The 26,613-nt window shown below is 38.3% G+C and overlaps 1 protein-coding gene across 1 annotated transcript; it reads right to left on the bottom strand.

The window, feature by feature from the left end:
• Positions 1 to 375: 375 nt before the first annotated feature.
• Positions 376 to 26,038, bottom strand: kif18a (kinesin family member 18A; the record flags this gene model as incomplete). Its single annotated transcript, XM_083913085.1, has 17 exons — positions 376 to 569; positions 782 to 879; positions 1,105 to 1,197; positions 3,567 to 3,948; positions 9,169 to 9,225; positions 11,805 to 12,079; positions 12,216 to 12,337; positions 13,301 to 13,465; positions 14,028 to 14,190; positions 17,753 to 17,853; positions 18,007 to 18,081; positions 18,214 to 18,390; positions 21,469 to 21,666; positions 21,952 to 22,062; positions 22,371 to 22,475; positions 22,694 to 22,851; positions 25,723 to 26,038. The coding sequence occupies 17 exons, from the start codon at positions 26,036 to 26,038 to the stop codon at positions 442 to 444; spliced, it is 2,724 nt and encodes a 907-aa protein (XP_083769211.1). The 3' UTR covers positions 376 to 441.
• Between the last annotated feature and the right edge of the window lie 575 nt (positions 26,039 to 26,613).

Genomic DNA, 26,613 nt, shown 5'->3' with positions numbered 1-26,613 from the left:
ATGGTCACCTACAAGACTGACATTTTTTTCAAGAGAATAGTTCAAAGTACATAAAGTTCACACAGTAGATCCACAGGACATGTTGTTTTATACACGAGTGTTTTAAAATAAATCTTGAATGATAAAAAACGGTCCTTAAACTATCAACTATCGGATAATCTAAATAGATTAGTAATAACTTTACAATGTTTATATACATCAAGTGAAATTTCACTGCAGTGAGGCTAAATCCAGGACAATAACAAAGTAGTGCAACTTGTATTAGATTTCATCTTATTATTACATTTGCATTCGTGTTGGAGATACCAACACAATGGGACACGTTCTTTTTAAGTTTTAAGACAATATTTTTTAAAAGATGAATACAGTTGGGAAAGGGTGGAGAGTGAAAATGTTCATAAAGGCAAAAATGGCGTGATTCAAACACGATATTGTATGATGTTACATCCGTTTGGTCACTCGTTTGAACTGTTGGGACGTTTTATAGAAAATGGACTTGGATTTTTGAGGTACAAGCAGATTTCCTTCAGAAACGCTCCTTACAACTCTCCGAGGATGGTTCTCTGAACCTGGGGACGGATACCACACAAGGAATAGGATCAAGAATAAACACAACTACTAAATGTGAAGAAATAAAAAGCATGACACACACACACACACACACACACAGCAGGTACAGTCAGGAGTTAGGAAAGACAAAATAATTGTTAAGAATGCAAATGTAGTCTGTCTTAAGTGTCAGGACGTCTTCTTCAAAACAATTTTCTGCGTTGACACTTACCAGCAAAACGATGCACTCTGAGTGGTTTGTGGTCCACTGAGGGGTCTTTCTTTATGCGCTTAGGTGCAGAGAAATCCTGTGTCACCTCTTCTTGAATGCTACGAAGGTGAATAAAAAGGACAGAGAAAATTACATAAAAGTAATCGACATCAATAACTGAATTCCCTCTTAATAACACTCAGAACCAGCTATTCATTTTGTTATTTTGGTGACAGTTCTGTACAGCTTTAGTCTAGCTGCAAACAAAGTAGAGTGTTGAATCCACTGCCAGTATAAAATAAGACAATTTATAGTAATAAGAGAAAAAAACAGAGGTACATTACCAGTTAACTTTACGCTTCCCTTGTGCAGCAGACGTCATGTGCATGTAGGTTGGGTTGGCTCGTCTAACGTCATGTAAAGACAGCATCTGTTGTCTACAGAGCAGAGGTTCAAGTTACCATGACATCTCGACTCTGTTGTTTGAACTTCACATAGGAAACATTTCCCTTTGTATTCAAAATCGTAATAGCTTATAATAATACTTTTGTTGGGGTTGTATTGCAAAAGCCACGTGAACACAAATCTGAAGTTTTGATATTTGATGCTTTGTTTCGATGCACCTGCATTCAGAAATTTGGATATACAAATTTGTGGTCTCGTAAATTTGAAGCAGCGTTTTGTTTTCTCACGGCACCTCCAGGTACAAAATGAGCAGATCAATGTTTTAAGGTTAGGTTCCACGGTTTATGTATTTCAAAATACAAGATCACATCATCCTGATATCAGCATCAACTATCCCAACTAATACATTTCTTTGTGATTGTTTTTAACAATGTAACATGCTTTACAAATAAAATATATTATTATGATTACGTTTCTAATTTGTCAGATTCCAGCCCAGGGAAAAATAGACTTGGCATTAAGTTATATCAGAGGCGTTTAGGAGGCGAGACAGCGTAGCTCATAGTAATTTCCTGTAGCTGTGTCATGTGTGTTTTGCCCCTGCCCCATCTCTGTAGGAGACTAGCGGCCCTGACTGTATTGATTACAATGGGGGAAGTAAACCTGAAAGCAGATTATGACCGATTCCTTAGTCTCATAGTCAGTGAGATAAATACTGAACTAATTTTTCACCAACCACATATCTTGAACATTTTTAAAGTAAAATGGCATTTTTCAGGCGGACAAAGCAGGAGAAAATGAACTTTGATCGAGACCGGTTTCCACCTCAGCAACAAAGTCTTGTGAAATCTGGCTGCACAGCAAACGTCAACTAATGTTTGCAAACCAATTTTTTGTCATGCTATATATGGCTGTTAGCTGTCTTAATATCTGATGCTGGTAAAATAAAATATAAATACATTATGCACATAGGGTTTCCCCAGGAAAGTTTTTAGGCCTGGTGGCCAAAACCTTATGTGAACATCAAGGTGGAGCTGAGCAAAACAGCGGCTTCTCACTTAAATGAGAAAAGCTGGTTCACCTTAAAGGTTGGTGAGTCTGGACCGCTGTTGCTGCTCGCTTTGGGACTAACTCCCTTCACTTCAATCAGCTGGTAGCAAGCAAGACACGGACACACACAATGTTACCGCTAAGTAACTTCACACCCTCCGTCTTGCTCGCTCTTACTGACAATTAATAATAACCTTAATTTTAATTGTTGATTGATCGATCGGTTATTTGATTTAACGATTAGTTGTTTGGTCTATATGACGTCAGAAAATGTTGAAAAATGTTCAGTGTTTCCCAAAGCTCAACATGAAATCCTCAAATGTCTTGCTTTGTCCAAAACGAAAAGATATTCAGTAGAGGATAGACGAGAAAAGAAACCAGAAAATATTCACTTTTTGTATTTTCCATGTACTTCTTAAAGTACATGGAAAACTGAGAAATACAAAGGTGAGTGTGTGTCATCAGATAGCAGTTAATACTAGGAAAAAAGTCTCAGAATTGAGACATAATTAATGGTATACTTCGTGTAGAGCAATTCATATACCATAAATATGCGCTGACACTTATGACAACAATCTGAGCCTGTCAGTGGCAAAAACAAACACTCGGAGGATGTACATTGATGGTGCAGTTGCCCTGTTTGATAACATGGCGCCCCGGTTTGTTTTATTGTAATGGTTCTAATCTTGCTTGCACTGCTAATAGTTGTGCTTTAACAAAGAGGGCGGCTAAACACTCCCTGGCTAACTCTCCATTGCTGAATGCATGTTGAGATAAATTGTTGTCGTGAACAGGAGGCAAGAAAATGCGACAAATGGCTCCGATACATTGTGGCAGCTGCTGCAGTTTTTCCCCTCTGAATGCGATTTATAAAAGTTTTTGTCTTCAGCTGTATTGTGATGTGATATTAGTTTTGTTTACAGCTGTGACAGCATTTTATATACAAAAACAAGTATCCCCCCAAAGTTTTTCAGTTCCCATGAAGAGGAGTGTTTCCTTTAGTCTTTCTTACAATATTTCCTGTTTATGTGTACACTATTGTAGCAGTTAATTTTGGAGGGGACACAGGAGTGCAGTAGGCGGTATGTGGGTGTATTGATGCATTCGTTTACAACTACTTCAACGTGTTAAAATGCTGCACCATATGGAATGACTAATATACTAAATGTGTAGAGTCAAGAAATTTTAATCCACATTACAAGCCAGCCTTAAGATGGACTTGTTATGTTGTCTAGCTGTCTCTAAGAAGGGAGAAAATATCTTCTGAAATTAAGTGAAGTATATCTAGAGAATCAAATACACTGTCAAACATCTTAGAATAAAATAAAAAGTTAGAAAAATATTTTCTCACCTTTTGGCAGGAATCTGGTTCCCCTCATTCGCCTTGGCGTGATGGAGTAGTTGGCTGGGACCTGAGACGTTTGTAGACGTCGATGCTCCACAGGGACTACCACTGCTTATTATGATAGTTGCATTACTTGCAGTTTGATCATCATTGTCCAGAATTTCAAATGTCATGTTGGGATCCATGGTGCCGGAGGAGCTCTGTGGCAGGGACTGAACAGTTTTTTGAGAAGGCTCTGGTGTGCACTGGAGTGGAAACATGTCCTCCTCAAACACTTGATCCTTGGTGACGTTCTGTGGGCTTTGCGGTGGCAGTGATGCAGACAGATTTCTCCTTATGGGCATTCTAGGACGTGGTTCTGGTTTCATATTTGTCTGTTTTTCTCCACCTAAAAGACCAAACAATCACTAAGGGTTAAAAGAAATCTAGTCATAAAGGGAGCTTGAAGAAAGTTGATCTTAGCACTTAGACAGAGTAAAGGCCCTGGCACTACACGAACACAGCATTTGTCACATGACAATGTGACACAACCTTCTTTGCAGCTGCCAGCGTCTGAAATAAGCCATATTTGAAGTGCACATATCAATGCATTGTTTACAAAAAAGGGGCTTTGAAAATGAAAGCAAATCAAACCAATTAAAAAAAGTAAGGAGGGCAAAGTAAACACACCCCTACCCAAATGATGTTGTCCCCCATAGTACATCAGTAATCGGTAATAAGTGCTGAAATGCCAGCCAAAGGCTAAACAGTGCAATTTAAAAAATGTCACAACAGAGAAATTAGGTGAATAATTCCCTTAAGTTACATCAAAGTGTGATCAGTAGTATTATGCACGACAGAAGGCAATTAAACATTATAGTACCCTCCTTGCAAATATAAACTTTACAATGTCAGAATGGAGCTGGGACATGCATTGTTAAACTAAAAAGCACTGTATTTTATAAATAGACCAGACCTTGACGATTTTACCTGTCAACAGCTTGGATCTTCTATTTTTTTTAAACCGAGGAAAACATGGTGCTCAAACACACGACTGAGCTCTTTGAAAGGAAAAGATGTAAGTGCTGCTGCTGCAGATGTTGAAGGTTCAAAATTAAGTGTTTTTAATCATATATCAGAGGGTACTTAGTTTTTTGCTGCCCGTAAGCAGTGTGCCATTCAATAAAGTTTCTCTTTTTGTGACAATAGTTTTCCGTTGCACTGCTTTCTAACAGCAGGTAGCTGGTTACCTGTTTACATAGTACGCCAAGAACTTGTAATATCAAGGTTCGATTGTATTTGACTTGACATATGACTGGAAAAAACATGGAAGTTTACTAGGGCTGCAACATATGAGGAAAATATGCAGTAATGTTGAATATTGAGAAGATGATATTACTTGCAATAAATAGATATTAAAGTGCACACAGTTCTGCCTTTCTGCTGCTCTCAGTATACGTCTAAATAAAACAAAATGCTTGTTGAATTAAAAAGCCAAAAAGGAAATTATTGTCAATATTTTATCGAACACAAAAGGCAAAATTAAAAAAAGGCACGCCGGTTACATTTTAAAGTGCAATTATCTTCTGCTACTATCTTTCAACTAGCTTGAAAACTTTCAAAAAAAGTGTCCTTTTGCATGTGTTGCCGTGTTTTTCGACGTGTTTCTTGTGCAAGTTGTTATCTCAGTGGCAATAAAAATATGATTTATTGGGCATCCCTAGCTCTGAAAATGACCCCCATAAAATTAAATTGTTGTCCCCCATAAATGCAAGGGCATAACCAACGCTTTAAGCAGGCTTTTATTTTTCAATTCATAAGCTGTATGAACACGTATTTTGGAAGGTAGCCAAGCTACAAGATGAGACTGCAGTGCAGAGTGGTACTTTTTCAGGATTCAAATACAAGCAAGGATTTTGCCCATGATACTGTAAGTTGGTCAATAAATGAGTAAATGTCATTTTCCAGACCCGCATAGAGTAGCCAGATAGAAGTCGAAAAATAGACAGTTAACACTAGCAGATAGTGAATAACATTTGTAATCCACTGCCAAATAGCATAGGGATTGGTTGAAATGGCATTAATTAGAGGTAATTATTGCAAGCAAATTCCCCAACAGGACTGATGTTGTTACACAAAGCTAAGGGTACACAGTTAATATCAATATTTTGTGAAATACTGATTAATACAAGAAATTTTATCCAGTACATTTTTGACACATTGTCTAGCTTCATATAAATACGACAGCAACAAAAACTTGCCCAGGTAGCAGAGCAGAATGAGGTTAAATCTCGGTGTCTGCATCACATTATGAACACCATTACACTCATGACATTTCCTGCAGGAGTGTGGTAGAGGTTAGGGAGGGGGCTAAAAAGCAAAAATGCCAGCACACAAAGGAAGTGAGGGCACTGAATGCAAAGGTGAATGACTAATTTGACTTTACCTTAAATATCAAAATGTAATATTTAGCAAGTGTGAGTCAGACCTCAGACAGCAGACAGAGTGAGGAGAAAATGATAAATAGCCCTTTTCTGTGGCAGAGAGTTGTCCCTAGCAATAAATGGTAGCAGAGTTCTTTCAATCACATATTTTTGGCTTGTAGGGGATTAATACATGCATGAGTCGCTATTTCTGGCGGAGGCTGCACTGAATTAGGGTCGCCTGGTTGCTGCTGCCTGTTTTTTATAGTGCGCCTTTTCTGGTTGGTGGAGCAGGGGAGTTTACGTCTGTTGACGTTTTTTCCTGCCCTGCTGTGGATCTGCATTTTCATGAATGAAGCTCAAGAGGGATTGGGAGGGTTAGATGCTAGACAGAGAAAAACATTTGAGGATAGGAGGTAAAGAAAGGTAGAATGAAGGGGAAAATGCCAGACTAACAGATATTTGATGGAAAAAGGAAAGCAAAAATCTAAGGAGGAAAAAAAATAGATAAAAGAATTGAGAGGTAGATGGATTGAATGGGAATATAAAAATAACAGCATAATGGGGGCAGTGGGAGGTATCTGAATGAAAAATCCTGAAGCTATTAATAAATGCATGTAGACACGTTTTAAATTAACACTAAATTGTGTTGTGTTCCTTCAAAGTGATTATTTTTGTGTGATTTGCTATTATTAAGCAGCCCACAAAGAGTTAATGCTCTTTCAAAACCCCAACCCTCTCTTAAACCGATGAAATTTGATTGGCTTTGCAAGCTGCAGGGTGGAGCTATTTCTCATAACATGCTGCAGTGACTACCATTAAGAGCTGAGGAAGCAGTAAGGGACTGGCAAACAGCGTCAGGATAAGATCAGAGCAGTTTGTCTGAATGCAAAAATAAAAACCTTATTTATCAAAACATCCATGTTATTTTAACTGAATGTGATTTTTGTCAGTAATTGTCCTGTGATTTAGCAAGGCTCATAATGCTGCACAACATGTATTAAGCTGACCCTATTCTGCGAAAGTGAGTGCATATATATATATATATATATGAGTGGTTGCTCTGAAGATGGACATGGTGCTTTTCAGTGTGAGCCAGTGAATACATAATGGAGAAGGATGCACAGAATAATGGTTTCATTAGAGATTAAACTGGCTACATGGCTACAGTGATACAATACTATACTGTAATTTACTATAACAAAGCTATTAAGTCTATAGACTTCAATGTATGTTGTGTAACTGTGCAGTTGTGTTTACTATTGTTAAAGGTACATTGTAATTTATTTTTTAATGAACCATAAATTCCTAGCATAAGAAAGGTTGTGGATAACTATATTATTTTTATGCCCTTGACTATTTTGTTATTCACAACAGGGATTAACTAGAGATCCTCTGGGTCTGGATTACAACGGCAGCGATGCAAAATCCGACCAGGGAGTAAAGTGGGGGGGCCATCCCTACTCTCTACCCCCCTACGCCCGACACCCATCTTCAAAACATGGCCTCAACCGCAAACCTACAGTACAAAATGTTGTGACTGTATGTTGCACGGTTTTGATGCCCTCGACAAATCGGAACAGGAGCGTAAAGGGTCTGGCCTCTTCTCTACTTCCTACCCACTTCCCCGCTCTTGATCAGACCCGATCCATTTTTTGGTAATGTTTTCTTGCACAATGACAAACATACAGTATATACACCTAGCAAAACACTTTTGATGCCATTGGTAATTACGTATCATTCTATTAGTGGAAGTTAAAAAGTATTTTTGAGTGTCTCTGCGATAGCAAACACCAACTAAAGTTTTATTGTGTGTCAAAAGTTTGTCCATTCAGTTTTTTTCACTAAAACATATTATTTATAGTAATACAATTAGAGCGAGTAAAGGTGTTGATACTTGGAAAAAAACAACCACATTTTTATCGGCAAAAACAGGGTTTTCACACCTTCATGTTTATCAAATTCAAGTGCTTTTCAAGGAATTTACAGGCCCAATTCTCTCAAATTCAAGGACCCAAAATGGTATAGTTTGAGACACAGATCAAGGTTAATTTCTGTTAAAACACTGAGAATTTTTATAAAGACAACTGGCAGGCTTTACAGAAACCCAATAATTAAAGAGTGAGAGAGGCTTTCATCATGTGTGAACACTTCTCTCTGTGCTGTATAACAGTGATGGCAGACAATTTGGTCTCTTTCCTTCTCTAACACAGCACAGCCCAAAAATATACTGTGTAAGTTGAGCGATAGAGAAAGAGAGGGGACTATCTACTAACGTTAAGTTAAAAAGAAAGAAAGAAAAAAAGAAGCATAACATTCATAAAGTCAAGTACTTTTGATGACCCATGTTCATTTATGTCTATTTATGGCCTTTATTCCCCACTCTAAATCACAAAGGACGTGTGGGAAGCATGAGAAAAGTTAAATTATGAGCAAATAACCAAATGGAAAATTGACATCAAAACAACTGGCTTGACACGGAGGAAGAAGGGTCAGACAGACAGGCCGTACAGAAAGTAGAGCTTTAAAAAAAAAAAGTTGCACGAAATTTAATAGCAGTGTTTCATTTCCATTCATGGAACTCTGGTCATCTGGCAGTATTTTCTTCAAAAGTTAAATTTCCCACAATATGTTTCAATGAAATGTAGACCACCTGTAGTAAATATCATTACAGCCAATATGAACTGCAATATTTCACAAAGGTTTTTGTTTTACATTTCCCCAGAGGTACCATGTGTACAGTTTTCCCTCTATAAAACTCATTGTGAGTATTCACATCATTTCATTATTCATGTTTTGGCCAGGACAGAATGTCTGCAGCACAACTATAAATCAAATTATATTACATGTCTGACTTTTATTGTTTATTTTACTACTCTGAACAAGTCCTTTTACTTAAACTGCTAAAAACACGTTCAGCAAATAAAAAGCAACACGGCAAAGTGGAAATTTAGGCTTACGCAAAACAACTGAACATTTATATGGCACATTAAAAACACAACTTTATGACGTGTGTGCGTTCTGCTTCAATAAAACGTAACACCATCTCTCAAAGTGTGTTTGGGCAAGTGTGATGGATTGAGTGAAAGGTGACAAGGAGAGGAGTGAATGATTGAGGGGGAGGGGGGATTAACAGGCATGCAGGGTTTTTAAATTAATGACTACAGTATGTTAGCATGACTGGGGGGAGAGGAGGGTAGATTTACCTGATGGTGATGAGGCAGCATTGCACAGCGATGTTCTTTTTGTGCGGCCTTCTGAACCTGAGTAACAAAATCATAAAGACATTCAAGGAGAAGCAATATCAACACATCACAGTTACAACAACAAAGGGAGCTTGAAAAAGTTTCTGCACCCCGGTTGTGTTTTTTTTCCCATTCAAAATGTTACATTATCACTAAAGGTCACTTTCTGACATGAGGCCCAATAATGAGTGTGAAGAAACAGCTGTCATTTATAATGAATATCAACAGGAAGCGTTTTGAGTCCGATACAAACATTGTATAATCTTTTAAACTTTAATCCATGATCACAGGAGGCTGACACTAATATCTGTATTCAGGAGTTGTCCAATCCTTTGTTTTACTGACAATAAGTTCAAGAGAAATTGAACAAAAACTTTCATAGAAATACTGAATGTAATACAATTTGAAACAAGCCAGCAGTGGCCCAGATGGACAGGTGCAGAGTTTACGGTCTCACAAATGATAGACATTATCATCGTAATTGAGACTTGTTAGCCAGCTTTGGTTCATACTCCACTGTCTGTCATGGCTTATACGGCATGAGGGTCTGGTGCTCTGAGCTCATACTGAGATGACAGTAAAAAAATGAACGGTGTAATCTCATGAGTCCTACAATACACTAGAACTAAAGCCAAATACACTGGACCTCACTGAACTGACTTACAGGACACAAATAACACTATCTTACATCCACGTGTCAACTATTTTTAATATATTGAAATTAAATCACATTAAAAAAACAATCTTAATCACAGGAAAATTACACACACACTTTTCCATTTTAGATGATGCCTGTGGGGGTAATTATTAATTTAGAATAACAATAATAATAATTAATTTTGTGAATGGGTGACTGGGAATATGTTTAAGACACTACAATTATATAATTATTGCCTTAAAAAAAACAGCCTGTGCACAGGATCTATTTATGTGTGTAACAAGCTCCATGTAGCTGCTGTAATAACCTCTTGGCACTTAACATAATATCCTAACCAAAACAGTGCATTGTGAAAGGGAAATGCTAGCTGTAATTATGATTAAACAACAGAAATGGTCATTTGTAAAAAAGCAAACAAACAAAACTGGTTTAAATTATAAATGGTAGATATGACCAAGTCTGCACCTATGTCCCCCCTTTCAAAAATATATTATATTGAATTATACAAAAAAAAACCCAACCTAACATTGTGTTAAAATTACAAAACAATAAAACATTGTAGGTTGCGCAATAAAGTCAAAACAAGTTTGGCATAAAATGAATATGCTGTTGTATTGCAGTGCTTCATGCCTGGCCTGAACTCAACTTAAAGTAAATATATTTAAAAAAAATGTTAAGAACGGTCGATGTGACAGATTTACTCACTGCTAGGTTTCTCTCTCTTGGGGTGGGGTGTGCATGCACTTGATAGAGTTAATTGAGGGGGACAAACCATTTATATGTAATTAATGGGGCGACCTGCCTCCCCATGAAATCCTCCTCCATAAAATGACGCCCTCTCAATATTTCTTCCTACCATCACCAGCTGATGTATGCATGTGTGATTTATTTTTTTTGGTCCGACTAGTCTCAATTAATTTATTTAGGAGGCGTGGTACATAATCTTAGTTGCTATTTATAACATAATATTTAATGGACATTTTCCAAGTAGATGTCTTCATTATGTGCAGTCATCCCTTACTGCAACATCTGATGTTTTTGTTTGGCCATGTGGTCAGGTCTTCCTGCATTTATCAAGCAAAGTGACATCTTGCAAGTCAGGCTACATTGCTGTTGTTGATTTTAAGACTGTAATCATTAATGGATTCATTGATTGAGAAAAAAATAATGGAAATTTTTATTTTTTTGAATTAACTTGTCAAGGAAAAATGCCAAACATGCACTGGTTCTAGATTCTCAAATATGAGGATTTTCTACTTTTCTCTTAAAAGAAACTTGGGTACTGGGACTGTGTGATGGGCATTTTAAACAGATGCAACAGCAATGCTGATATTGTTTTCATCTTGTGAGTCTGTGTGTGTGTCATAATTGCAAAATATAATCCTGGAAACACCTGCTGTAGTAGCAACTACCACTTGCCAAGTGTTCTGTTCCTGTCTGTCTGTGGACATATCTTGTCAGCACGATAGCAACAAAGCAAGATGCAGTCACAAAACTGCACAGTTGTGTAGTTGAGGTCAAATTAAGGCCAAGTTCAAAGATTGGTGAGGTCCTGGTCCCATAACCATGCAAGATACAGTCACAAAACTTTACAGGCGTGAAGTTGATATTAAAACTAAGTGATGAATAAGTTTGAAGATGAAGGTGGTCCTAGCAAGGGTGCCGAAACACACTTTACACCTCTGGGCTGATCCGGCGTTGCAACTAGTGTGATCCATGGTCTCTTGTTAACTTTGTTTTATATTTTATACAAAAAACAACTTGTCAATAAAATGCAAAAAATAATAATAATAAATAACTGGCATATTAATTGTTAAATAAATATGCATAGTTTTCCTTTCCCACATTTTTCTAAACACTAGTTTGGCAATTTTATCCAAACCATCTAAAAAAAATGCTAAATAAACAACAGAAGAATAAATAGGATGATATGACTTACTGCAGGGGCTACTCTGGTGGTATAGAAGATGTGAGAAAGACAGGACAGGGGCCAATTCGCCACGGCCCACCTCATTTGTCTCCTGTGACTCTTCAATTCCTTCACCTTTCAGCTGCTGTCCCACCCCTTCCAGGTCTGCCCAGGCTACACCTCTCTCCCTCAAGACAAGGTGCTCTAATTCATGGTTCTCAATCTCATCTGCGGCTGTGACCTGCCCAGCCTCTCGCAACGCAGAGAAGTGCCGGTTATAAGCCGGCAACAAGATGTTTACCATTCTGTAATGCAAAGGAAAAATATCATTGAGACATTTCATCCAGGAAAAACCTCAAGCTACACTGAGGTGAAGTGCAATTTATTCAGCTAAGTAATAGTTAATTCAATGACAACTGGTTCCAGGTATTGTCAACCTACCTCTGCATACGCTTGTTCTCTTGATCCTGCAGTGCAGTGAGCTCAACCATCTGCCTGATGTGTTGTTTGAGATCATTAACCTGCAGCTCCAGTCTGTGACAATGTAGGCCCTTATCTAACACCTGAACAAGGGGGAGAAGTGAGTTCAGAGAGCAGAAATGAGGCGGCAATAGCCATTCTAACATAACAGCATTTTGAATTAGCACTCTGGTGGGCAGAACTAACAGAAAGAAAATGTGGTTGGGGGTCAGGATACGAGACAGAGGATGAAAAGTTCTTTTTTCATCCATGTTTTATCAGAAAAGCAGTCTGCTCAGGGTAAAGGAGGGAGGGAGGTGAGAGAGAGGAAAAAAAGACCTCTGACGTAAAGAAACTACGAAACAACAGCAGAGAGAACATTTGACCGGTGGGTGCGTCATAGTTCTGGGTCAGTTCCTGGAAGAAAGGATAAAGAAGAAAAAAATAACATGGCCATGGTTTTAGGTAACTGGCTGCTGTGTGAGGGATGAGTAAAGGGTATTGATTTATTCTCTTCAGTGATCTACGAGTGAGCCGGAGAAATAAAATGAGCACGGTTCTAATTACTGGGAGAACAGATGGGAAGAAAACAAAGACAGTCACGACACCAGTAGAGACACAGCCTACCTTCCAAAATAAACAAACAAAAAGGATGTAACCCACATTGTGAAGTTTTTCTCTATGTTTAATCATGCTAATTTATCTTCTTACATCAACTTAAACTATTTCATCCTGTCCACAACTTATCTAATTTAGTATCTAGTTTTACTCACGGTTTGCCTCTACTGATCTATTGTCCAAAATCTGACATTGTCAGTTGCAAATGTTGTTTTGTTTGTTTGTTCAATTATCATAACAAAAGAGATAAAGGTTAAACTAAAGCTTGAGGCGATACATTCTTTTTGAATCATAAAATAAAAAGGATTTGGGGAAACAAGTGTGAAAAGTCTGTATAACTATTCATTTACAGAATTTGTAGGGCACAACAAAAACACAAATTTAACAGTCAATCACTCAGCTGTTTTTCAGCACCAGTAAATGCGAAAGGATCAATTAATTCTACTTACCTCTGAAGTCTGATCACTTGACTTCAGCAGCTTAATCTCATTCTCGACGCGATGAAGCAGGCCATCATTGTCCAGGAAACGTGTTTCTGCCTCCTTCAGACGTTTGCGAATGTGTTGCTGCTGAGTACGTAAGCTTGCAATCTTCCGCTCATGCTTACAAGTGGCCTATTGAAAGCGACAAACAACAAACGTCATTTAAGGGATATCATGACAGCTTTCATCATCATGCCCATTGTTTGTGCAAGTATTAATATGACACGCTATTAACTGGGTATGTGGACTAAATAACAACAATTATAGCTGCAACAATATGGTAACCAGGCTCCAGTCAAGCAATATGGATTGATCTAAAACATTAAGCATTTTAAGCATTGGTAAATCTGAGACAATTTCTTATTTTTTAATAAAAGTTTTAAAAAGGCAGAGATGATTAAGCACTACTCTCAGGTAATTTGTTCCTATAATTTAGTTTGTTTGCAAAGTTTGGTTCTGAAGATTCCTGGTAATTCACTTTTTTATACTTAAAATGGCATTTACAGCTGGTACTAATACTGGGACTCAAATGTTAGAGGGGAGCCGTGAGCTGGGGAGCATTGACCCTACCCTGTAGTGGCATAAATGAGAGGCCAAGACAACTACAGAGAAGAGAGAACTGAAATGATGACTCAGCAGCGTTTTTTCTGCGGGGATTGTGGAACGTGTGGATAGCAGTGTAAGCATCAGCTACCTTCTCAGTCTTTTCCTTGGCACAGAAATATTGGACCTGCAGGTTGTCCTCCTCACTGTACCGCTGGCGCAGCTCATTCTCCTTCAGTTGTCTCTCCAGATCCAGCTGTTCTTTCCTGATTTGGGCCCGGCCCGAGAAGATTCGCTGCAGAGCCTCTGACACCCTAGAGGGAGGGAGAGAGGGAGAGAGGGAGAGAGGGAGAGAGGGAGAGAGAGAGAGAGAGAGAGAGAGAGAGAGAGAGAGAGAGAGAGAGAGAGAGAGAGAGAGAGAGAGAGAGAGAGAGAGAGAGAGAGAGAGAGAGAGAGAGAGAGAGAGAGAGAGAGAGAGTGATGTTTGAATGTTACAAGTTTTGGGGCTGTATCAGGAAATTTGAACTTAACAAAAGTGAATGTCAAACTTTATAGAAATGGTCTAAAGTTCACTCTGGCTGTTTCATTTAATACAATCTGTGATTCAAATGAAACAAACAAAAGTGTCACGCAACAATAACATGCAAATATGTTTGTAATTCATATGGTTAAAGTTCAAATAAATATATAGGTAAACACCTGTGGTCAATTTCAGAAGCTTTAATACATTTTCTTAAGGCATCCATTCCACTCTGGCCACTTTTGAGGCTGTAGTATTGTTGTTTTGGACGGTAATATACTGAAAGGTCTTTGTTTCCGCTCTGATGCACATGGGACAGCATATTAGAAACACCTTAGTATAATGCAATCCAATAGATCACCATCATCACAGGGATTCAAGCCAGATGTGATTAGAAGTGGTGTGCCACATGTAAGGAGCAAATGTATATTAACTGCTGTGCCGTCAGCTTTTACAACACATTTAGCACATCTTACAAAGGTCATTACCAGATATTTAATAGTTTATCAGCGAGTTTGAACGGAGTAATACAGCTAATAATGATATTTAAATATAAAACAATTGATTACATCAAATGTTGGCATGGTTAATTATGGTATTTTCCACAATTAATTACTTTAAGGCTAGAGTTTTATATACTTATTATAGATATACTTGCATTATAAATCGTGCCTTTTCATATTATCCAGAGCATTCATAAATTACCAGTTCTAGTCAGACAGAGCAAGATATTCTTAGCTATATGATGTATGATATATATTCAGAGTTGAGGTGATATCCAGATTGGATGCAAGTGGCTGTCTGGTTGAGTTAAAGCAGGAGGAGAGAAAGGAGAGGCATGCAGGTAAATAAGACTGGAGAGCTGTCGCTGAAATGTGACTGCACTCTTCAATGTAACTCCAGTGACGTAGGAGACGTTGTGGCCTTGCTAGACTGCTGAATTTTTAATAGCGTGAGAAGCGTGCAGCCTCTATTCAGAGCCTCTCGCTGTGCGAGTTGTGAATTCTGATGCCAGTGAATGAAATGTGTGGGAGTGAGACTCATTCAGCTTTTCCACGTCCCCCCGCCCCAAATACCCCGACAGATGCCACTGAATGCCTTAAAGATGACTAGATGGGATGTGGTTGATCTGATTCATGTAAAAGAAATAAAGGTTTATGTCTCAATTGAATTTGAAAAAAGGTGCTGCAGAGCTTTTTCTATCAACTCAAACCTCCACATTTATAAAAGATAGTTCATCTAATGTTGATTATAGCAACTATATCAACTACTAGCACTAATGTACTTTTATACACAGAGGAACCAACTGTATATTTGTGGCAAGTAGAAAATTTATTTTCTACCCTCAAAAACAAAACTGTTAATTTGAATTTTTCAATCCCGACTCTTGGGCCTCAAAACACCTGTTTTTTAATCCAATAAGTAAAATAGTCCCTGACTAGAAAGTATCCGGTCCTATGAAAAGTTTTTGAATAGGTTATCCTGTTTCTATTAAATAACATGTAGGCAGAGAAATAGTAGGGATTTAAATTGTTAAAAAAAATAAAACATTTAAAAGAATAATACTTTCTTCACATTAAATTTGTCTGAAAGCTAAATTAATTACAGACACACTTATCAATATTTTAGTATCTGGCTGCTCTATGCAGGTCTACTGACTACAGGTCAGGACTGAATGTGGAAACATATGTATATATATATATATATATATATATATATTAGTATTATGCAGAGCTCATATGCTACTATAGGTGCTGGTATGATACTGCACTTATAATTCCAAAAACACCTAGCACAAACACACAAATATTTGAAAATCCTCTCTGTGAAGGTCTCTCCATGAAACAGTATTAGTACTAGGTTCCTTTTGAAAGATGATGATACAGTTGGACATTAGACTGTTATGAAGACATGTTGTTTGCCATAATGTTTCAAGTGCATTTCCTGGGGTAGAATTTCATAGGAGTAACAAAAAGTGGCTGTTTAAAAAGTAAAATATATCAGGTCGACTACATGTGTTTATATGTATAGGAACTGACCATCTTTGGCAGAAGTAGCATTGAATTATCAATTCTGTCACTTTGTTCCCATTACACCCTGGGTAGGTCAGCTGTCAAAAACACCACTAATGCATTGTGTTGAGAGTGTGTGTGCATGGCAGCACAAACAAATAACTAAACACCAGCTGCCATTTTCAACCAATGAAATCCACACTGACATTTCGAGTTACCAGTCAAAGCATGTAGGACTGCTATGAGTAAAAAACAAACAAACACAGTTGCTTTGCTTCTGTTTAAACAACATTTTGTTATCGCAATATGCCTTGAAAATGCTGCACCTGGTAAAAAACTACATTTTAACTTTAACCAATTGTGTTGATGTAAAGGGTGAAAAACAGCTATCCAAACTCTACCAAATAATTTGCAATTTTTCAGTCACTCATCTCTCCAGAATGATCAAGTTATTATACAAAACATTATAGGTCACCATAAAGAGAATGATGAACAGACATCATTTATAGGTGCAGTCTAGCAAAGAGCATTTAGCTAGTTGACTCAATATAACTGTGATCTTCACCAGCACTGGGTGGTCTGCAGCCAAACGTTACACACATCCAAGTATGAAGCCACTACACTAGAAAAAGATAGACTGCGCCCTTCATGTTGGGAATGAGTCGTTGCCGTAACTCACAGAAGTTAAATATATTTTTTCTTGTTCATCATTGACAGGTGGATCGGTATATTATAGGACGTAATACAAGTGTGGCATTGGACTAGTACTGAAATTAATAATTAGATCGATGATACAAAGGGAGAGGGTTTCAGACAGTCAGAGGGATATTAGAGTAGAACTGCTGCTCCTTTACGTTGAAAGGAGCCCATTGAGGTAGTTGGATTGTCAGATTAGGATGCTCATAACTGTGGAGGAATTTCAGGTAAGCCCAGTTGGGAGGAGACCCCAAGGCAGACCTGGAGCACGATGGAGGGATTATATATCCCATTGGGCCTGGGGATGCCTTGGGAACCCCTAGGAAACTTTGGAAAAAGTGGGCAGGGAGAGGAGCTTCTGCTTATCTCAAATAAAGGCTACCTGTCTTAATCTGCTACAACGACGACCTAGGGCAAGTTAAGTGTCAGAAAATGGATCAATAGTTGAACAATATTTCTGTGTCGCTATTTTGTCCCACCTCTTTCTGTATAAGTACATTGGCAAATGCAGACTACCTGTTCTTTCTGCCTGCAATCAGTCTCTGTATACCAATTACAATGTTTATAATAAAGGAGTTCATGACACAGAAAGAAACAACTACTGATGTCTTAGGTTACACTCTGAATCACACTTATACACATGCTTACCTTTTGAACTCTGCTTGCTTTTGGGAAGACATCACATTAGAAGCCCCGGGCACCCTGTTCTTCTCTTCATATTCTTTTAATTTATTCTTCAACCGTTGAATCTTAAGAAATTCAAAAGAACATTGAAAAAGCTGTCAAAAATGAACAACTGATCATGGTGACTGTTCTAATGAGAACTTTTAAGTATGAGGAAAAGATATGGATATTCACTGAATATAAAAAAGAGCATCGTAGTGTTCGTCGTTTCACATTACCTCTTGTTGTTGCTTCTCACATATCACTGCATACTGGCCAATGTGACTGTCCAGGCTTACAACATTACTGTTCAGCTGATAATGGTAAAGAAAAAATGATAGTGATTACAAAGGTATTCATACATCTGTAGTTCAAGAATCACATCATATAATGTTACATAACAATTAATGATTATAAAGCAATACGTAAAAAAGTTCAATACTAACCGAGGACTTAATTTCCTTGGCCCTGTTGGCATACTTAAGTGTGTTATGGGTGTCATCGTACGACTTGGATGAGGGGCTAACATTGGCAATCATAACCGTCCTGCAGTTGCCCCCCAAGGAGTCTTTAAGGAGCCGTGTCAGCTTGCTGTCCCTGTACGGTATATGAGTTTTCTTTCTCTAAAACAAATGAGAAAAGATAGTATTAGCCCAGAAATAACACAATTCTGATGTTTGTGTGCACTTTAAGTAAACACAAACACGTAGCTCAGAAAACTGAACAAAAAAAAACAACCTTGTGGTTCCATTCAGTTTACTTAGAAAATACATCTAATGAAAGTTTGAAATTGAAAAACAAAAGTAAATACAGAATTTGGAGAATTTATACTTGTGTGAGACATGATACAAACTGAAATCAGAAGAAGAAAGAAGAAGTGCATTATTGAGGTGGTATGCAGAAGAGCACAAATGTGAGGTGTGCCTTAATATGCATTTTCCATCTGGACAAGATGCACAAGGGAAGGTTTGTCATTTTGCACTTCTTGGTGGGGACCAATAAACTTAACAGGTGAGGTGACAAAATTCAGGACAGAGTGTTAAAACAAAAAACAGCCATCCACAACACTGTGGACTTTCTGCACCTGGTCTGTCTCAGTCTATAATAATAGCATTAGATAGACTGCAGCTGCTTAGGCGAGTCACAATCTCGTGTGCATTGGGATCGCAGAAAGTCACGTTAAAGTTAAGTAACAAAAGAGTGTAAACCGATCTCTTTTGGGATTAGCAGCTGTGCGTGCACTCCCTGGAAAAGCCCTAAGCCTACATCTGGATTCAGAGACCTTAGTTATAGTTCATGTCAGGTCCAGGGAGTTCCAAGATAGGATTGCCAATTTGGAAAAACTGCTTTATAACAAGAGCAGGCCTTTAAACCTATTATTTCAGAAAAAACAATATCTAAAAGTAAACTCCAATGTTCGTTTTGACTCCATTTGTTTAGTCAATCATGGTGAATAAGTCACAGGTTTAGTGTAAAATGCAACATACAGGTGAATGGAGGAACCTGGACTGGTGTGAATGGGAGGTGTGAAGCAGCCACATAAAACAACTGTTGGTTTTAAAATGAACCCAGTGCCACTTTGACACAGGGGCCTATTTATGCTTATGCTGACCATGTGGCACTGATCTTTCAACTTCTACTCTCTATGATCATGATCACATGCATTGCTTTTAATATAGCAGACAACACAATACAAAATTCAAGCTTTAATGTATTTTTGTTGTCGTTGTCGGACAACTGCTTAAGCATAAAATAAGTCTTTTGAAAACAGGTTGTAAATGCTACTTGTCAACTTAAGGCTAACAGTAATTCCAGGGGTGAAATATGAACACTGTATACATATTATTATTTAAATACAAAGTGACGGATAGTCTGCTTCTTAAGAATGTAGTAAGAGGGCGGCTCGTGGCAGAGTGGTTAGAGCAGTCGCCCGCTGTAAAGAAGCATAAGATACTAGAGGCAGCGGCCACGGGTTCAACTCCAACCTGCGGCCATTTGCTGCCATGCCCCCCCCCCTCCATTTCCTATCTGTCCTAAATAATAAAAGGCTTGATAAAATGCCAAAAAAATTATCTTAAAAAAAAAGTAGTAAACAACCTATTGTCATAATACGTAAACAACAAACATCGGTATTTTCAAAAAGCTTAGCTCACGGTGCACCATTTAGCAGGATTGGTCCTTTTTTGTGAATGGGGAAGACTGGCCTTGTGTGGATAGAAGGCCAAAAGGGAGAGGAAGTGTGCTGCGTCAAATGTAACCGCATTGGTTTGGACATCGCCTAAGGCAAACAACTTACAACAAAATCCCCTGTGCAGCGCAGCATGAAGATGACATACTGAAGAGCCGAAACAGAAGTAGCAGACATACTTCTTCACTCAAACGAATGGCATGTCAGCGCAGACACAAGTGGGGACATTCTTCCCTGTATACAATGGCCACAGCATGAATTCCTTGTCAACCAACAGTAAACACTGCAGCACCAATAGCCACAGGGACAGGGTAGGGAAGGAGTGGGGATTTGTCGTGGGCACTGCAGTTTGAGCAGATCAACCACATCCACGACGGCACCACCTAAGAATGATTAGGTGATTAATAAAACTAACTGGACATTAACTGTTTTAATGCAAGAATTAAGTAACCAGTTGAGGAAGGATCACATTTCACATGGCCGTGGCACATTTGCACAGCACTTCCGAAATGCATGTGGCCTGCCTGTGCCTGGTCTGTTAAGGCTGGTGTGTAAAATGAGAAGACTGCTTGACAGGTTAATGTATGCAACTGGTCGAAATAATACCCAAATACTCAGTTGACTTAACACTTCCCAGGCTCTGTATTGTATGGAGGCTAGTGCTTAACTTCATACACCTATAGCCACAATAGTCTTAAGAACATCATGCAAAGTTTCCAAATGGACTGATAATTTGCTGACTACATACAAGCATAAAAACAACACTAAATACAAAACATTGTTAGTTTCAACTCTGCATTCACTGCATTTGTGATGTCTGCCATGTACTGTCTGGACTATTCTACCAGTAATACATGTTCAAAGTCCCACTCCCATTAGTATCTCACTAATCTTAACTTCTAGCTGTCACTAAAGCATCTCACAGATTGCCCCAGCAAAAATATTTAAAGGGAGAACAAGTCTTCCAGTTTCTCAATTACCAGATTTCTCTATTACTAGAACTTGTCCACATGTTGTTTTCCAGAGTCCCAAAACAATTAAGGATTTCTAGGAATGAGTGGGCATCCTGGTACTGGGGCTTAATGATCTTGGAAAATATGAACAGTGTTTGCAACATAGGCTGGTCCTGAAAATGTCCATGTACTTCCTTTGACTATTATATGACCAGATCATTCATTAGATAAATACTAAAATGATATGGATTTAAACACTATAAATATTAATTACATTCTTCTGTTTTATTTCCCTTATTTTGCATGATGGGCCAACATAAATGTATGGGAAAACGATCATTGTGCAGCTTGTCTAAGCAGTGCACCAGAAATATTGGCACAAATGTTTTGAACACTGCTTTGTTTGTCTAAATTGTAATCTGTATCCTTGTTGACGATGATCAATCAAACAATTAATAAAAGTAAAAAGTGCTCCTTCATGTGGTTGTTACAGTATTTTTGAAAGATGTATGATATGTACAGTATACTCTGCTATGTAGTGCAGGGTAATATAAACTCACCTTTGGGTCAGCAAGAGCATTGATAACATTTCCTAGGGCAAGAAGTGAGCGATTGATGTTAGCACCTTCCCGCAAACGTGCCCCTTTGGCATTGGTGGCGCTGGCTCTCTCTGAGCCTGCCAGATCAATCAGGCTCATTTTAGCAACACAAACATTAGGATTGAGGCTGGCGGTTTTGTCCTGCTGTCTTAAATATATCTGAAAAAAGAAGAACACACAGTTGTCAATTTAAGACTATCAAGGAGTGTGACATTGTTAGCTGTTTGTAGTGAAACAACATACTTCAAATAATTTTGACTAAACTATCATAATAACAGTCTTCTTGAAATTGGGGAGTGGGAATAGTCTTAAGCTTTTGTATTTACATTTCTTCTCTTTAGGATCTTCTATGGTTAATTGTTGTCCTTATAGTTTCCTATTTATGCAATGAAATCATGCTACCTTGCTGTGCCTTGGGATTTGGGAAACACAGGATTCAAATACCTGAAATACAGCATGTGACCGGGAAGAGGTGGCATTCATGTCAGTGGGGTGCTGTGTCCTGTTGCGATTGCCAGAATCCAAAGCTTCAAGAATGTGCTCTGCAGATTTGGGCTATAAGGGGAAGAAGAGGAAGAGGAAGCGGAAGAAGAAGCATTACAGATGATATGTGACCCGGTAAAAGACAACATTTGTTCAACATTAAAGTATGTATATGTAACCCAGTTTTATAGTAAAATAACAACATAACAACCTTTAAAGACAAAATTATTTTCTAACTTAAAACATTATATAATGCATTGCAAAAGCGACTGAGGAAACTCTAAATTTGGCTGTAATGAATTAACAGTAACAAAAGAATTCACCTTTAATATGCTCCATGATGCTATGGGGGAGTCTGTATGATACATGTTGCTACTAACCTGATGCAATGTGAGGCCCTGAACAACCACTCCTTTAGAGCCGTCCTCTCTGACTGCAAGAGGGCCTACATTAGCCAACAAGTCTCTGATCTGTTCATTGTAAACCTGTAAACAAATGACAAATATAATTGCTAACAACTGCAAATCCATCAAAACCATTCCAAGAAGTCAGTAAAGACAAAAATGTATGCTTGAATCAAAGCCCTGTAAGGGATAGGAGTCAATGTCTGAAAATCATTTTGATACAAAAAATTAACCGGTTCTGCATTAAAACAAAGAACAAAAAGACAAAATAAACAGAAAAACAGTATTCAAATAGTCACCTCAAGATATGAGAATGCAACAGCAAACTCCTTCTCGTCTTTGGCATCATCCATGCGTTTGAACAGCTCTGTCATGGTGCGGTACATGACCCCAGGGGCATTTTGTGAGCCTAACATAGTATGTGTCTTGCCTGCTCCAGTAGCACCGTAGGCAAACACTGCAATTGAAAGACAAATGTCTATTAAGTCAAACATGTATAGGAAAATAATCATAATGCTTATTGCAACGACAGCAACAACAACGGTTGTTACTTTAGATATAGCATAAGCACAAACCATAATGTGAAAAATTGAAGCATCAAAGATATCATACTCAAAATGATAGCTGCACTGAAAAGCCAGGTTTAGGTGAGCTTAACTGACAAAAAAGTTTTTTCAGCCTATATTTGAAAGTGGGCTTATGTGATACTATCAGAACACCGCCTAAATGACAAGCTTTAAACTTGCACCACTGAACCATACTCAATTTCGTTACATAGTGCAATTCAATTAAGGTAAGCTAGGTGACAAAGGTTAGGATTCTGCATCCTGTATTCACCCAGTATCCAGTTTATTTCCTGGGTCCAGACCTTAGAATCGGCCCACTCCACTGAGTTGACTGGAGATGGAATTGGAGTATAATGAGTTTATGATTCTGTCTGATTAGGCAAAGTTTATTACGTTAACTTAGTGCAAACAAATGCTGTATAATAGACAAATCCTGCAATAAATCATAAAGTTATAATGTTGAGTCTTTGTTGAAACTGATTGAGAGGTTCAAAAGCAGCAGTTTGTGGCGCTGTTGAATTGTATTGGTTAATAATGACAATAACAGTCTCTGTATAATGCAATTCAGTTTAACAGCACAATAACCTTCCTACAAAATAACAGTAAAGTTGAATCAAGATCTTTCCAAAACAGTTTTAACAAAAAACAATATAACCTTCATGAAATTAGGATTTATAGCAGGACTGTGGTAATCCAGACTGCATTCACTGTACTAATAAACTGTCAACTACAGTGAATATTGTTCAGCAGGATCAAGATTTTCAGCTGATCCAGGCATCTTTTAGTGGATCCGTGTTCAGGACCTGTTTACAGTGGGTAGTCTAACTGTCAAAATTTCCCATTTGTGATGATTTAAAACACTGGAACTGCACAGCATTTTGAGCTGGTGACCAGTAAGTGAACTCTGGAGCAGACAAAGCAAATTAACAGCAGCTAGCAATTTCAATTAATGATACGGTACTATGTCAGCCAACCATGTTGAGAAAGGTTTTTTAATAATAAAAATACAGCTCTAAAGTGGTGCTAGAGGGGTTCTGTATTTGAACTTTGTTCATGCTAGGGTGCAAGAGAGACGGCCAAAAATCTAAAACTTTACTGCCGCAGCAGACTAGCTCAAGTTTTTACAGAGCCCAATACGATCATGGTGGGACTTTTTTCATGAACTATTTTTACCTTCCCTCACAACACTCAAGCATTACTTTGCATGACATTTTCCATCCCCTCTGATTCACAGAGGATGGCAGAGCTGTATTATGAAAGAGTATTATTTATTAGACCGGCCCGGGTTCTGACCACAGCCAGAGTCGGTACATCCTCAGCTGTGGCTGACTTAGGCTCACATCTTTATCAGTGCAGCTAGATAGATAAGTAGTAGAGCTATGGAGTTATTATAACCAACTGCTGATGTGTCTGACATCCCAGGGCTGTGATTATGACTATAGCCATGGGATGATCGCCTATCCATGGCTCTGCTTTGGTATGATTATGGCTGTAAAACATTAGTTTTAAGTGCCTGAACTCTTGCGGTGTATTGGTAACACATCAGTCATATCTGATAGAAGCACAAGGTTCAAATCCTGTGTGGCATAACAATGCTTTCTTGGCAAATGTCAGGAGCAGTAAAGAATCATCACAATACAGCTACCATAGCCATAACTGTACCACCATGAACTACAAAATGCAGCCATAGTACGAGCAATAACAGTACCCACAGCTTCGATCACCACAGCCAGGCAGAGCAGCTACAGTTGCGTCAACAGCCAGTGCTTGCATGCTGTTGGTGCTCAGCCTCTTGAAAGGAGTAATGACCCATGAGCAATAAATGCATAATAAAGTGTAACATAATCTCTCCTTTCTGTAGTATCTGCATGGCATTTCCATAAACTGGCAGTATAACATGACTTGACCCACACACTATTGTTATGGATCAGCAGGAATGCAAAGATTGTGTGAACACCAAAGGTGTGAGGGAATGAGTAATTGAGAAAAAAAACAACCTGCCATGACCTTTCTCTGTACTTCATAAAATATTAAAGGAAACCATGAAAGGTGAGGTGTGGTTTGTGGTATATAATCTTAATGTAGAATCATTCAGCTGTTAAACATATCAGAATTGGGGGCGGCCGGTGGAACAGTGGTTAGAGCAGTCGCCCCATGTAAAGAGGCTGAAGGTCCTTGACCTTGCTCTTTGCTGCATGTAAATGATCGTAAAAAAAAAAAAACATATCAGAATTGGGTTACTAATGTTAATGCAGTCCTACTTTACTCTAATGTTGTGTTCACACCGGCTGCTTGAATTCACTTTATGCCGCGTAAATTCGTTCCACGCAATGTAACTTGCGCAGGATTGATTGCTCGAGTTCAAATATTTCGGCTTGCACGTATACCCGTGGACCTTCTGTCTCTCTCTCCATCTGTATGCATTCATATCCCATTATTGCATTTGACTAAGACAAGATGGACACCCACCATAGAGCCTAGGGTCCATTTAACGTTCCTGCCTGTTAAAAGGAAGGTTTTTCTTGACACTGTTGCTGATAGGGGAATTGTTGGGTCTTAATAAATCATAGATCGTGGCCTAGAATTACACTAAATAAAAAGTGTCCTGGGGTTATTTTTGTTGGGATGTGACACTAGAAATAAACTTGAATTGAATAGAGTTCAATTATGTTCTCACTTTACTTTTTGCCATTTTGGAATGCCAATATTTCTGGCAGTCTGGTCCATCTCTAACACACAGCTTTTAAATATGAATGTCTTACCTGTGCAGTTAAATCCATTCATCACCCCATCCAACACTCCTTTAGTGGTGCTCTCAAAGATGTCAGTTTGAGTAGAGTTCTCGCCGAAGACATGGTCAAAAACAAACTTAAGGTCTTTGTTAGCCCTCTTGTTCACGTTCCTGTTTCGTACTCTTTGAGACCCAAAACATGATGGGTCCTCTTCTTTGGGGTCAAATATGAGCATGTTGTTATCAACAACCTGTACCACATTTCGACAGTTTTCACGCTTCTCACTCTCATTGGTTGGCCTCACCCGAACAACCACCTTTACATGGCTGCACACGTCACTTGCCATTGTGGTACCTCTGCAGTGAAGTGTTGCTGCAAAACAAAAACAGAGAGTTAACTACACTTTCAATATTGCAAACACCAGTGCAATGTGTAATAATATGCTCATTATGTCACACACATTGCGATACAGCAGGAAAAAATGGACAGAATAGAATTGAACTTTCTTTGATATCAAGTCGAGGGTCTGAGGACACATGGTGTCGTATTAGTTGAAGCCTTAGCAGACTGTTAAGCCCTTTGGGTCAAATTTATGATTTGGGGCTACATAAATAAAATGGACTACTGCACTAACTTAAATCAACAAGTTTCTTCACCCCCATGACATTTTCTAATCAGCTTGGTGGCATTGCAGATAATAAATCAAAATGTAATTTTTAAATGATCACATAGAGAAGGAAACACTTGCTTTTGGTAGAGGTGATGTAGAGCATGGTTTCAGCTTTGTATGTCAGTGCTATGGAGGACTAATGACTTTCTATTACATGTCTCAAGTCTCCATAAATGTATAAATAAATGTACAAATAAATTTTTTAATAAATAAATAATCCATGAATAAATGTAAACTCCTACCTCATCATG

Source organism: Echiichthys vipera, assembly GCF_963691815.1.
Source record: "Echiichthys vipera genome assembly, chromosome: 1".
Classification (NCBI taxonomy): Eukaryota; Metazoa; Chordata; class Actinopteri; order Perciformes; family Trachinidae; genus Echiichthys; species Echiichthys vipera.
The sequence above is the reverse complement of the archived record's forward strand: the minus strand, read 5'-3'. Positions and strand labels throughout refer to the sequence as shown.